This window comes from Lottia gigantea, assembly GCF_000327385.1.
Source record: "Lottia gigantea unplaced genomic scaffold LOTGIsca_21, whole genome shotgun sequence".
NCBI lineage: Eukaryota > Metazoa > Mollusca > Gastropoda > Lottiidae > Lottia > Lottia gigantea.
In genome coordinates this window covers 955,320-970,548 of record NW_008708458.1, presented here as the reverse complement: position 1 = coordinate 970,548, position 15,229 = coordinate 955,320, and the positions used below count along the sequence as shown (strand labels likewise).

Here is a 15,229-nt window from a genome sequence, read left to right as displayed (position 1 = left end):
AATAGCACAATTTTGTTGATTAACACAAATGGATAAGAATTTTTTTTTTTAATTGTGTAACAATCTTACAACTAACCCATCAGCTATCAAAGACCAGCAGAGAAGTCACCAGTTTCAGACTACTCTGTTGTATGCAGATATAGTGATACTCACTAAAAGCAGAATAAATGTATACAAAAGCTACATTTTGAACTGTAGGACAATGATACTGGTATACTATATAACACTGGTCAACTACTGAAACTAAATATTTCTAAAATAAATGAGTAAGTTCAACTACTGCTCAATATTGTGATACGCCTATTAATACAACAATAATTACTTCAATGACACATATTTGAAATCAATATTGAAGTTAATATGAGTTGCTTTGAGATTCAAATTAGCTGATTTTAATCCTGTAGATGATTACAAAAAAAAGTCATAAACATTGACAATTGACTTATGTCTCTGAAGTATTAAACAAAAAAAGTAATCATACCAGAGCTTGAAGTAGAGATCAGCTGCTTCAGCAACAGTTATATAATTTTTATCAGGAGCCATGCTATTCGAATCAGAAATTAGTGATTGATTGGTTTTACCAACATACTGATTAATAATGTATAGCACATTAACTAGAAGAAAACGACACCATTGGGCTATAAAGTAAGTAACAGAACATACAGAGTAAGAAACATCAGGGGACCAACAAGCCAACCAACTGAAACTACACAATATGTTATTTTTTGGATATTTTCCTCAGGAGAGGGTGCTTATCAATTACAGTGAAGGTTTTCTGTTACTGGAGGTAAAAAGAGTGCATTTTATGCTCGCAATTACACAGTGCACAAGGTAATACTTAAAACATCAATAATAGAAAATTAAAAGTAATGAACATTGATTTTTCCAATAAACTGTCTATCAAAGTTAATGTATAAGTGTCAAATTAAACATAGGCCTCTAACTAAAGTAAATATTCCAGATACCAGTAAGAAGTCATTAAACAATATTTGTTTTATTTCAAAAGTTTATCAAAAGTTATATTACAGGCTATTTCAAAATCTTTGGTACAGAGTAAAATAAAATAAGATATTTTATGATCAGTTTAACAGAAGTGTTACAAAATGTTGACTCTTATTATATTTGGCATCACTTCAAGCCAACCTTTGTTACATCACCCTCAGAATTACAGTTTAAATCCTGCCCAAAAAATCCTGAAAATCCGTTTATGAAACTAAGATCAATTTTATAAGATTTTTCCTTCAAAAATGTCATTCAAATGTTTTCTTTACATAGCTGAACAACATCTGTTAATGACAGCTGTTTCATATTTCAAACAAATTCAAAGTGAAATCCCTATCTACAAAATTCAGTAGAAAATGATCTAAATTTCTGTATCAAAGTTAAAAAGAAACAAATAGATTACTTTAACTAAGTATTGGATTAAGTATAAAACAACGTATATACATTATTTATATCTTACAAGACCCTATATAAAAAACCCCTATCCTAGTGTGAACTCTCCCTTGCATGTGTATAATCAATATTTAGTGAATGTGATAGGAAGGGTTCATTTACATTAAGATGGACATCAAGCTGTACCATAGCCAAGATTTTTGCTTCAAATCTCTAAGACAATGTCAAATGTAAACAATATATTTTTCTCATACCAGAATACTTGTAAAAAAACGATTGGGAAAATTCAGATTTTGAACTGGGGAAAATTCTGGTAGGACAGGTAAAAGGCCTTAAAATAACGATTCAAAACCACTGCCTATTAAAAGTAAAAGCATAGTTATCTAAAAAAAATATTTTCACTAACAAAAACTTACAAATAATCAATTTAAAATGCTCGTCTATAGGTTTTCAGGTGTATATGGAGCACAAATGAAACATCCAGACTTCCATTTTATTATGAACAATATAATAATTTAGGTGGCCCTCATACCATAGTTGATCACCACTTGCATATGGTCAAGAATAATAAAAGCAGTCATAAGTTTTAAGTTGTGAGTAGCGTTTGGAACTCATGGCCACTTCCATTATTAGCAACCATGCCCAACTGGTAATCGCTATGGTGTGAGGGTACCTTTATGGAGAACGGTAAACTGTCAATACTAATGGTTGATGTTTTTGAAGTAATAAAATGATAAAGTTTTATTTCTTGACATGAAATACACATGGAATAATTGGAAAATTAGGAACTTTCTGACATCTTTTGTTTTACATACTAACGATATACTTTATCTTAAACCAAATAGAAGAGTATAAACCAATTCATAATACAGGAGATTTGATTTATTACTGAAACAAATGTCTGAACTAGTGGTTACACTATATTTTAACTTTGCGAGCTAACTTAGCTTGTAATTCTGCTATTTGTCTTCGGATGGCTTCTTCCTCATCTTCTGCAAAAATAAATATAAGACATCAGAAACCAGACAACTCATGGGAGAATAAAGGAAATTTTATCCTTGGTTCATAGTTGTCTTTTTATTTGTACAAAAATTTTTAGTCCATAATCTCCACAAATATTCTTGAACTGTATTGACTGTATAAGCTGAGAAAGAAGAGTAATTGAGGCTTGCACTTGCCTATTTTAGATTATAACTGACAGCCTCGTTTTAGAGACAATGAAAGCGATGTTCATTACATCTCTATTGAAAAGATGGCAACATCATATGAAGGAATACTCTGAACACCTGATCAACAGTGAAAAAAATGGGCTTATAGCTGTCACAGAAATGTGTGAGAGTAAACTTCGTCTGAAGGTATTCTTTAAATAGCTTAATCAATTCAGATTTTAATGATATAAATTTGATAAAAAATTTGAGCTAATGAGAATGGAGAAGGAGGCATTGAAGAGGACAAGGTGGACATTTTCTGCTGTGACACTTTTTTTTATGATTGCGTTATGAGCCCTGTTCAGGATTCAATATAGCTGATGCGTGAATATGGTCTATATAATATAACATCCATGTTAGTTTTCAAAAGCAGATCTGAGGTAAAATTCTTTCTCTATCTCAAGAGAATCATATCAATGTATTTATTATTTTGTACTGTTTGTATTCATGTTGTGTATCAATTGTTTGTGTTTCCTATTTGTATTTGTATCAATGAATTTCCTTATATAGAATTTTTTATTATTATCATTATGAAAGTACTTAACCAAGTTGAACTAACAAGGTCAAAACATTTCCTGTTTTACATAAAAAAACACTTCTCAATTTTATATACTCTTATATTAACTGTTTGATAAATAAAAAAAATTTAAAGTTGAGAATTGAATATCAATAGGCCCAAGGTGTCCAGAAACACAACCATTAGAGGTATTGCTTATTGTAACCTGTTAGGAAGGGTTATAACAAAAGGGGCCTTTGTCCTACCTTCAGGTGTAGGTTGATGATCTGTAGATTTCTCTACACCCAGACATTGACGTAATAATTCTGTTTTGAGATCAGTTTGTCCTGACCCTGTCACAATATCACAGTATAATAGTTTCTCTTCTCGACGTACAACTTTTATTCTATTTTTATCACCAGTGAATGAGTTAATGAGATGACCTGCTCCAGTACCCCACTTCTCACCTATTGGTTTTATACCTGAAAATATTGAATCTTATATAAGTTTTTATAATCTATTGTTATAATTTCATTAAAATATTCACTAAAGCAGAATGGAAATTCAAATTTAATAAATTACTCATTATTATTGCAGAAAAAAACTGAAGTTGAAGTATCAAGCTAATGCTATTTTTCTATTAGAATGTTAAGAATGGCAAATTAAGGACCTTGGACAACAGGAAGCCTAGAAATTTTAGACACAGATAGAGCAGAACATTTGCTTGCTACATTGTGGGATTATCAAATAATCCAATATTATACAGTACTTGGACAGACAGCAGAGCACAAACAGCTACTAAATGGAATGAAAAACAGCTTGCATGTAATGCAACAGTTAGATTATTTTAACTGAAAATTTAGTGATAAAGAAGTGGGGTGAGGGCATTAACTTACTTAGAACTTAACTATTAGCTATCTGTTAAAATGTTGGCTTATTGTGAAATACTTTAAGTGAGCCACTTTAGAAAAATTTAGTCAACATGGGTGATTCATGTGGGGGTATAAAAAGGGTTAGGTTTTTTAATTTTTATATATATAATATACCAAGGCTACACCAATACTCACCATTTACTGCACATTTAAAGATATAAACTGGTAAAGTCATGAACTCTGGTAAAAATGGACGTAAATTATATTTCAATAATTCTTTCTCTTCACCAATATCAATAAATTGTATCAAAACTTTATCATTTCTTAGTTCTTTAACTACACATCTATACCAGTCTTCACCTGCTATTGACAATAGGAGATACATATTACATACAATTTAAATATATCTAGATTAATGGTTACAAGTTGGTTCTTTAATATATTTTACTATTGGATCGAACCTTTGAAAGCTCAAGATGATTTAATGATTTCCAACGGTCAAGATATCTTTCAATTGACCAACAAAGAAGATAGTGTTTGTCTTATATGAACACTTAAGTTTTTGTTTTTCTCTTCCAAAGTAGCATAATGGAACACAGCTGTTACTTGACTGAGCCACTACAACTACCAACAAATCAAATCAAAACTACTAATAGAATATCAGGAAATTACTTCCCAACATAAGTAAAAATTCAATCCATATCAAGATTCTACCTCAGAGCTTTCAGACTGAGAAAATATTGTAACATACAACCTATTTAACAAGTTTCTGAAGCCTACAGAAAAATAAAGAGAAGAGAACTTGCATACTTACCCATCAACCCACAATAGAGATGATCAACTAGAGGTTCTACATCCATTACAGACTTTTCACAATAGTCAGCCATTGACTGACATAGAGTACTTAGAGCCATCATAGCTTCTGTACCTACAAATAAATAGATGGCAAAGTCAACTAATCTTCACTCACGTTGGGGGCTAAAATGCGAGACCTTCTCACAATAACATCAAAATTTTTCAGCATGGAGAGGAGGATTTTCATAATTAGCATAATCAGATTACTCAACTGTATCTATAAATTTTTTTAATAAATTAACTACACAAATTTACACTAGGTGTCACTGTAATTCTGTGTCAATGTGTGTTGATGAAAAAAAACTTTATTTTCAACAACACTATTCTCAACCGATTAACACCCAAACCTAAAGATATATCAATCAATCAATGAAAGAAAATATTGAAAGACAGAAACAAAAGATCGGACATTGACTTAATAACTTAAATATTCAGTATACTTACTACCTTCGGAAGCTGAATGACAGTAAATATTGTCAGGATCTACTACATGAGTAAATATAACGGTCAATTCATCATCGGATGGTACTACAAACTTTATATCTGACATTTTATAATGCTCAACTTCACGTTTTGGTGCTAGTGTTATTTCAGGTACTGCTTCTTCTTTCTGAGAATCTGTTTTCTTCAATGGTTTTGTTTCTGAAGTTGGTGATCCTGAGAAAGCTTGGATTATAACATCATTGATGTTAATTCCATCAGTTAAAGTAACGATAACTTTGTATATCTCGTCCACTGTGGAAGAAGCTTGGACGTTTATAATGTCTTTATTGAGCATAGTCTCAATCTTTGCTTGCTGGTCACTATTAAGAGGTATATGTATTCCATAGAAGGAACATTTGATAGCTTGAGCTGGCAAGTCTAAAAGTGATGGATTTAATTTTCTAATGTCTTTGACGAAAATATCACTAGTGTTACCATAGTCTATGAACAAAACAGTAAATTTGTCGTCCTTTTGATTTAAAACTTTAGCCCTATACCACATGTTTTCATACAGAGCACTGACATGTTCTCCTATTTTGGGTAAGTAACTTTCTGGGGTGGTCGTACATTCACCATTGAGTGTTTCCATCACACTAGCCAACTTAGAGTGCCGTTCATATAAACTGACACAAAAAACAGAGTCTTGAAGGAAGCAAGAAAAGACACAAGGTACTTGTTTATCTTGGGGTAATTTTTCTTCTCGAATTTCTGAGTGAGCCAATGTTGGTATGACTGGAGATTTTGGACGGAATTCATTGTTCAAGCACTGACCATTTGATAAAATAACGTTCACAAAATGAGTGTCATCTTTCTTTTCCATTAAAATCATTTTTAAGTCGTGATTACTATTCAAGAATTCAGCAAATTTCACCAAACTTTCTTGTCCATTGTCAATAGCGTTATAAAGACTGCAATGTAGAGCCAGAGGAGGAATAGAAGCCAAGCTGGATGTAAATTGACGCACTGAAGAAGGTGTAACTAGGGAAGTGTTACCGTAGTCAATGAATAAAACCTCATAGTTAGCATCACTAGTAATGTCAATAACTACTGCACGATACCATACACCTTCAAATTTACAGCACACATATTCGCCTTTCATGGGTTTATAGTCTACTGGTTTCACACGGGCCAATTCCAAATCAATCGCTTCTAATGCATCCTTTACACTTGAATCTGATACTAGTACATAAAAGTCACAAATCCCATTAATGTGCTGAATTTCAAATCCAACAGAAGTAGGCTTATCCAAGGTCACAATGGATTCTGTAGATTTCAATTCAAAGGATTTAGATTGAGTTTCTTCTACATCTGATTTGGATGATGAATTTCCATCAGATTTGTCTAATAACGCTATCAAGGCTTCATTCAAATTTGTTCCATCACTTAGAGTTACAATTGCCAAATGGACGCCATCTTGGATACCCACAATTCTCACATTGAACGCAGCTTGAGACAGGTATGACTCCACTTCTGCTTTTTTAGTTTTATCAATCTTTGACTTCAATCCTGCAAAACAACACTTCACAGCCTGAGACGGAAATTCTAAATGACAAGGCAAAATTTTTCTTATTTCGCTGGAAGAAACGTCATGAGTGTTTCCGAAGTCTGCAAAAAATACAGTGTATTTATCATCACTGATATTTTTAACTTGAGCGCGATACCAAGCATCTTGGTATAGAGCACAAACAGATTCATCTATCACTGGTTTATAACTGTCCGAGTTAGATGTACTGTAGTTGTTAACTTCAACACTTAGTTCACAGAACGTTGGATAAGAATCAGCTTTTAACACACAGAATTCACTGGATGATAAAAATGTAGCGAACATCGTCAATACTTCAGATCCATCAAGAGGAAAATCACAGGCAGCCATTTTCAGTAGTGACTTTGATTCAGGTTCGGATGGTGCAAGTTTCCTTTCTTTCTGCCCAAGAGAAGTTTTTGTGATTTCATTTGTTGGACTTGCTGGATCAGGAGTATCAATGGGAGGTTTTCCGATGTCTGCTTCATGCATTGTCTCCTCTTGAGCGACCTTCAACACTTCGTTAATATTGGAACCGTTCTGTAAAACAACTACAACTTTGTGAATTTCATCCACAAGCGAGGAAGCGTGCACAGTAAAAATGCCAGATTGCAAGATGGATTCCAGTTCAGTTTGCTGTTCAATTGTTAAAGGGGTTTTCACACCATCAAAGGAGCAAGGAATGGCTTGAGCTGGGAATTCCAAATGTTCTGGGTTTAATTTCCTGATTTCAGCAACAGTGACTTCACTGGTATTTCCATAGTCTATGAATATAACAATGAATTTATCATCAGTGTGGCTTAATACATTAGCACGATACCACATTTGCTGATACAGTGCACAAACAAACTCCCCAATTTTCGGTAGGTAACTCTCGGGTGTGGCTTTGCATTCTTTATTAATTTTCATCATGACCTCTGCCAAGTCTGTGAACTTTTCATGCAGGCTGACACAAAACTGAGACTCTGGTAGAAAACTTGTAAAAACACATGCAATTGGTTTATTTAACGGCAACTTTTCTGTGGCTACTTCAGAAGGTGCAATGGCTTGTGAAACTATTGGCGATGGTCCTTTTGGAGTTTTGGGCGAGTTTGTATCAAGTTTACGAGGAACTTGTTTTTCTTCTGTTTCTTTAACATCTGTTTTAGGCGCCTTTTCTGTTTCTGCTTGTTGAGTTTCTGTAATAGAGAGTGCTTGCTGGAGAACTTCATTGATATTCATAGAATCAGACATTATAACAGTCACTCTGTAAACACCATCAGTAACACTGGAAGCCTGAACACTCAATTTGTCCTCATGTAATATACCTTCAAGTTGAGTCTGTTGATCTTTAGAAAGAGGTGCATCTATACCATCAAATGAACAAGTGATGGCTTGAGCTGGTAATTTGAGATGTCTTGGATTCAATTTACGTATTTCTTTCACAGAAACATCACTGTTATTGCCATAATCTATGAAGAGAACTGTTATTTTATCATCCAGGATATTTAAAACCTCAGCCCGATACCAACTACCTTCAAACAAAGCTGCTACATATTCTCCAATTTTAGGAAGATAACTTTCTTCTGATGCTGAACATTGTGTGTTGATTTCAGTTATAATCTCAGCTAGGTTTCTCAAGTTTTCAAATAAACCAACACAAAATTGAGATTTGGGAAGAAAACTTGTAAATATACATGTGGTAGATTTATTCAAAGGTATCTTTTCTGTGGGTACTTCAGGGACAGAAACTGCTTCTATTTTTGACTCTGAGACATTGGGAGGGGCACTTGGTTTATTTTCTATAGTGTCTGATACGTGTATCTTTTCAGCATCAGCAGGTTGAGTTTCTGTAATAGAGAGTGCTTGCTGGAGAACTTCATTGATATTCATAGAATCAGACATTATAACAGTCACTCTGTAAACACCATCAGTAACACTGGAAGCCTGGACACTCAATTTGTCCTCATGTAATATACCTTCAAGTTGAGTCTGTTGATCTTTAGAAAGAGGTGCATCTATACCATCAAATGAACAAGTGATGGCTTGAGCTGGTAATTTGAGATGTCTTGGATTCAATTTACGTATTTCTTTCACAGAAACATCACTGTTATTGCCATAATCTATGAAGAGAACTGTTATTTTATCATCCAGGATATTTAAAACCTCAGCCCGATACCAACTACCTTCAAACAAAGCGGCTACATATTCTCCAATTTTAGGAAGATAACTTTCTTCTGATGCAGCACATTGTGTGTTGATTTCAGTTATAATCTCAGCTAGGTTTCTCAAGTTTTCAAATAAACCAACACAAAATTTAGCTTCTGGAAGAAATGATGTAAATATACATTCTATTGGTTTGTTTAGGGGCAACTGGACAGTTAACACTTCAGAGGTGGTAGGTGAAGATGAAGTTGTTGATGGAGAATCTTCTGGAGTTTCCAGTTTTAATGATGAAGTTGATTGAGTATCACTGACCTCGACTTGCGACTCTGATAAAGCTTGGAGTATGATTTCATTGACATTAGTGGAATCAGCTAAATTGACCACAACTTTGTAGACTTTGTCGACAACTGTTAAGGCTTTAACGTTGAATTTATCATGTTGGAGAACAGTTTCCAATTGAGTTATTTGTTCACTTGATAAAGGGACATTTATACCAACAAAGCAACAGTGAATAGCTTGAGCAGGTAGTTGTAAATGATCTGGATTCAGTTTTCGGATTTCTTTCACAGAAACTTCGCTTGTGTTGCCATAATCTAGGAAATAGACAGTAATTTTGTCTCCATCTTTGATGAGAGTTCTAGCACGGTACCATCCTCCTTGAAACAAGGCACAGATATATTCTCCAATCTTTGGTAAATAGCTCTCTGATGTCCTCAAACATTCCTCATTGATTTTAGTCATGATTTCAGCCAGAAATGGAAAATTAGTGAACAAGCTGACACAGAAATGAGAATTTGGTAGAAAACTTGCAAATACACAAGAAACTGTTTGATTCAGTGGTAAAGATTCAGTTTCACATTTTTCTAGTTTCTTTGGTGATTGAGCTACAAATAGTGGTGAAGGACTCTTACGATGTTGATTTTCAGATTGTTTGGTAGTTACTTCAGCTTGACCTGACGATTGTTGCTGTTGGTAACTAGCTTGATCTATACAATCTCTTAAAATATCAGATACACATCTGCCTTTATTGTCCAGCAAATCCACAATGGCCACATCTCCTTGTACATCGACAACTTTAGCCTTATATTTACACTCTAGTCTTAAACTCAGGTCTGAAAATTTCTGGTCAACAACGTCAATGTAAGATGGATCAAAAGTCTTGACGTCTTTCAGTGAACATTTAATAGCTTGAGCAGGGTAATCCACCTGTTCTCCTGATAATGGTTGGATATTAGACTGTATGATCTCTTGCTCGTCTCCATAATCCAAGAAATATACTATAGCAGCAGCGTTGGTCACTTTCAATACAACAGCTCTATACCAATGACTATCAACATATTTACATGATACTATCTCATCTACTTCTGGTCTGAAATAGAGAAGAATTCTAAATTACTTGGGACTCAATAGACCAAAAATAAAATGGAAATAACCATTCCAATTATCAACATTTTATTGGCATTTATTGGCAAAGACAGATCCAACACCAACCTTCTTTTTTCTGCAAGTGGCAATAATGAAATGCAGTCTCACATCCGACTTTTCTGCACCTCATTGACTTAGGAAGAAAGGCAAAGCAATGCAGTGTGCAACAGAGTTTCCAATTGTAAAGAGTTCTATTACATTTCACAATCGCAGGAAAATAGACTTGGTATACTGTCCAATCCAAACAACAAAATGCTTTTCCCTTGACAGCCCCTACTATGTGCTAAAGGCACTTCTAAAAGAGAGTCTAAATGTTAATTGGAAAATTCCAATTCTTCAAATTTTAAGAAACATTCTGTATGATCTTTACCTGTATTGATTGATAGAATTCTGTTCACAGACTCTGTCTAATTCTGTAGTGAAGGCATCAAGAATATTTCTGTAAGTAGGTTCATCAATCTGTGCCTTGAAATCTCGAGGTGATTTGGCTATAACTATCAATAACTTTATCTCTTGTCCTGGTTTTAACTCCTGTACTAATGTTTTTATATGTTTACTATACACTTTACTTCTACAATAGATAAAGTATCTTTGTAAAATAAAGTTCCATGACAGACTGTATTGCTTATCAGACCTGCTTATCAAGTTAAACTGCTTTCTTTTCATTCTTTCATTGCCATTTAGGACAAAAATATCAATGGCCAATGAATTGAAGAATATTACAGGCTATAGATTTGTGAGTTGTCTTTTGATAATTGTAATGTATTCATTATAAAACAACTAATTTTCAATCATATTAACCTTTCTCTTTGGGCTATGTTAGCTTTTATCATACTTTGAATTACATCTGCCCCTGTAAAAGAAAAACCAAAGTAAACCACAATGCCATATTTATTTACATTCAAACCAAGGAAAATACATCACATAATTGTTGCTACTTTCCAATTTTGTTCTTGTAAACATCAAAATGACAACTTCATGTGAATGCTAGATATGTTGCTTCCTCATATTTTTTAAGTTGGTTTCAAAAGGACCGATAAATTGGCTCTGTAAGCATCTCTTGCTAGAGACAGTTGGTTCATTGAATAAATCACTTCTGTTGTAGACTGAATCATACTAACCTTCTGATCCTTTCAATGTAACCAGATATTGAGTGTTATATTTCTGTTTTACATTGATGGTACATAGTGAATTAGGTTGTATATAGTTTAACAGGCAGTTTTTAGGCCAACCCTTCATATCTGTTGGATATATACCATTTATTTTACATTCTATAGCCTGCAATATAAATAAGTTTTCATGTTCTATATTTCTACACCTTTACCTGATATTCATGAGAATTTGTAAACTCAAACGTAGGTTTCTAACAATAATATGGATAAAGGTAACTTTTAGCTAGGAAATGCATGTCACATTCTAATGAATTTCATGAGAAAAAAATGTGCATATACTCAGTCTATACAAGACAGAGCCCTAAAGATAAGACAGGGCCTTAAACCATTTCACCCTGTTGAGAAGGTAGTAACTCAAGAGGGGCCTGAAGAGAATATGATGCAATATGCTTAATTGTCAGAAATTTTATCTTAGAAATTTCAATCTTCTAGGCAACCTGCTCTACAGCCCTGAATTAATGCTGAAAAAATAAAATATAACTAAAAGTCACCTACCAATGGATAAATTGTAGCCATATTTGGTGGAAGATAATGTAATCTTTTCAGAGGAACATTTTCAACATTGCCGAAATCAATATATGATATTTTAGCCATCTGACTGTCTGATGATAGAGATAAAACTTGAGAACGGCACCACATTCCTTCATATCTACAAGCAAACAGTTGACCTGATATTGGTGCTTTCTTGATAGTCGCCACTGGATCCTGCAAAAAAATACAATTCTTTGAGGCCTAACTTTTAAGCATGGTCCTAGTCAGATATTTTAGCACACAGAATAAGACTTATTGAGAATTTCAAGGAAGGAGAACTGAGTAAAATAAAAATAGAAATTGGATAATTTTAACAAAAAATATCATATAGGCCTCATACACAACCAGTACATTTTTCACTAAAAACAAACATGACTAGCAAACAGATAAAACATATCAATTTTCTATGATTCAGCAGTGCATAAATCCAACCAGCCAAAAATATACATAACTAATAAAACCAGTACTGAATGAGAAATTGATAATGAAAATCACATACACTGAGAAACTATGGACTGATTCTCCTAGTTCATACCTTGACTAAATTAATATGAAAGAAGTGTATTTTATTAACTCTCTTGGATCATTCCATAAGTTATACATACCTTTTCTAATTCTTGACTGTATACAAATGCATGTTCCATATCTTTAGTCTCACTGACCCAGAAACTATCTGGTGATTCTATATAGGTCACTATGGTCTGGAATAGAAATAGAGGATAATGACTCACTGGTGTAAACCTTGTTTGGGCTTTAAAAAACAGACATCAAGTAGTGTGCATAAGATAGGCAGAACAGCAGCATTAATCTACCCTGTTGGAAGGATATTTAACATGCAGTCTGTGGCACCTACAGCTCCTGTTTAACACAACATCAAAATAAATAAGATGTTTTTTAATTGTCAGGCCAGTATTTGCACACATCTTAATTCAATGCAACTCTTTATTAAATATCTTTTTATTAAATAAATACTTACCAATATGTCTGTATTCATAGTTATTACTTTATGTGGTAAATCTTTAAAATTTGGTATGGATATTTCTTCTTTAGTTCTACTATCAAGATCAGAATATCAGTATATTAATAAGCATATTTACTTGGTTGACAGTTCAAGCTGGGTGGTAACAAGATATCAGTGAATATAGTATCGCCTTATATATGGCTACTTTGATAAAACTGATTTGATAAATTATATGTTAATAATATAAGGAGCCTTAGCCTGAAAAATATAACTGAAGATGATTTCAGTGTTCCAGTCATCTAATTGGTTAATCACCCAATTAATTTTATATTCAGCTTTATTATCCAATCAAATAACTGTATTTTTTAATTTCATCCTAGTTAAGTTTTCAAGAATAAGGTTCCTGTACAATATGTGGTGATAGTACTAACTGGCGTTAAACCTTGTAGTGTTATAGAACTTAATCTGGATAGAACACATGCTTACATCTGGATTGTTGAAACACAACTAATATCATAGGTCACTTTCTTAATCCTATAAATTATCTCTGAACAAAGACTTACCTTTTACCAGGTGATTTATTAGGTGATGGTTTATTCTTATTCGGGGTAAGATTAGATTTGCGATTACTCTGTGATGGTGAATGTGTAGTTGGTGAGATTTTCTCTGGTTTAGGTGAAGAATGTGTTGGTGAAACTTTAGATATCATATTTCGATAACCTTCATCTGTTCTCTGAATATAAGATGTTAACTTCTTACCACATACTTGTTTGACAGCTTCACGATCTTCTTTTGGTAAATACTGGAAAACAGATGGCCAAAGTTACAAAATGAACTTATAAGATGGGAAGTTAAAAAATTGACCTTCTTAAGACATGTTAAAGAATGAAGTTTATGAAAATATTGTGTTCTAAAATCATGGAATTGATATGCTGAGTCTGGAGCCAATGTTCATGCAAACTTGTTTTAAAATACTCTCCCTTAGGAATGATAACCATTTAAAGAACAGTGGCAGCACTGGTTTCAGATGAAGCTTGAGCCTACACTTTCTTTATTTCCAAATTTCCATACAAAGGACTTGATACTTTTTCCATGTCAAGTAATTTAATCATGGTACCTCATAGATATCTTCACCAAGTGAAACTTCAAATCCATCATCTTCTACTGGTAGTTCTTTCGGCATTATACTGTAAAATATTAACCATATTACATTTTATTTATTGATAACCATGACTTGTGGTTTCCTTTTAAGCACAAATGGTACAACATGGACATCTAATTATTTTTTCACTTCAAATATTTCTTTAATATTATCTTTAATTTTAATTTCAAGTTTACTCAGGTAAATATTTTCATAATAATCACACGCATATTCAAAAGGAAAGATCAATGCCATTAAGTTGATGATGGCTTATTCTTTCCAACTCAGTTTTATCCAGCTGGGTACACTTTTCTTACCCATTTTCGTATTAAGAACATTGCAGTCCTACATACATACTTAATTGTATGCAGTACATTTTATTGGTTGGCGAGTAGGTAATAACTAATATCCACTTTCAGATAACTAATAGGTATTTTCTTTTCTTTCAACTCTCATTATACATACATTGTTAATTAGGTATAGTTAATTAGTTCTCACCTGACTTGAGCACAGATATTCTTATGTTTGGACCAATCAGCTGATTGACATTCTATACCACAATATGGCATTTTACATCGAGAACATAATGAACTTGCTACAAACAAACCATTGGATATTAGAGGATTATAAAGGCAAGAGCAGAAAGTGGTTAAAGAAGTCAGTATATTATGGATCTGTTGTAATTTTTGAATGGAATAGGTTTTTACAGCCTTTTTTTTCAGCAATCTATTGGGCTAATGAACTCAGTGCATTTAATACCAGGTAAGAATCATCTTTTTTAAAACTCGTTCAGCATATTGTGGATAATGCAGTCCATTAAACATATGTGACAAATTCTTTTATAGATCTTTGTGTGAAAAAAGGGAATTATATTGTCTACTACTTACCTAATTTACGACAATACAGACACTGTTTTCCACCATTATTTATAGTAGATTCTGCATAAAAATACCACAGTTAATTCCTCATAATACATCATAGCTCATAATTCAAAATGAAGGTTTAAAGAATTCTGCTTATTGA

At 33.1% G+C, this 15,229-nt stretch overlaps 1 protein-coding gene across 1 annotated transcript; it reads right to left on the bottom strand.

The window, feature by feature from the left end:
* Positions 1–2,313: 2,313 nt before the first annotated feature.
* Positions 2,314–14,775, bottom strand: LOTGIDRAFT_159624 (hypothetical protein; the record flags this gene model as incomplete). The annotated part of the gene is made up of 14 exons (XM_009054123.1): positions 2,314–2,387; positions 3,366–3,581; positions 4,167–4,334; positions 4,786–4,899; positions 5,271–10,345; positions 10,772–10,972; positions 11,203–11,254; positions 11,523–11,679; positions 12,069–12,278; positions 12,710–12,805; positions 13,081–13,159; positions 13,629–13,867; positions 14,183–14,252; positions 14,705–14,775. The coding sequence occupies 14 exons, from the start codon at positions 14,773–14,775 to the stop codon at positions 2,314–2,316; spliced, it is 6,822 nt and encodes a 2,273-aa protein (XP_009052371.1).
* Positions 14,776–15,229: the final 454 nt, after the last annotated feature.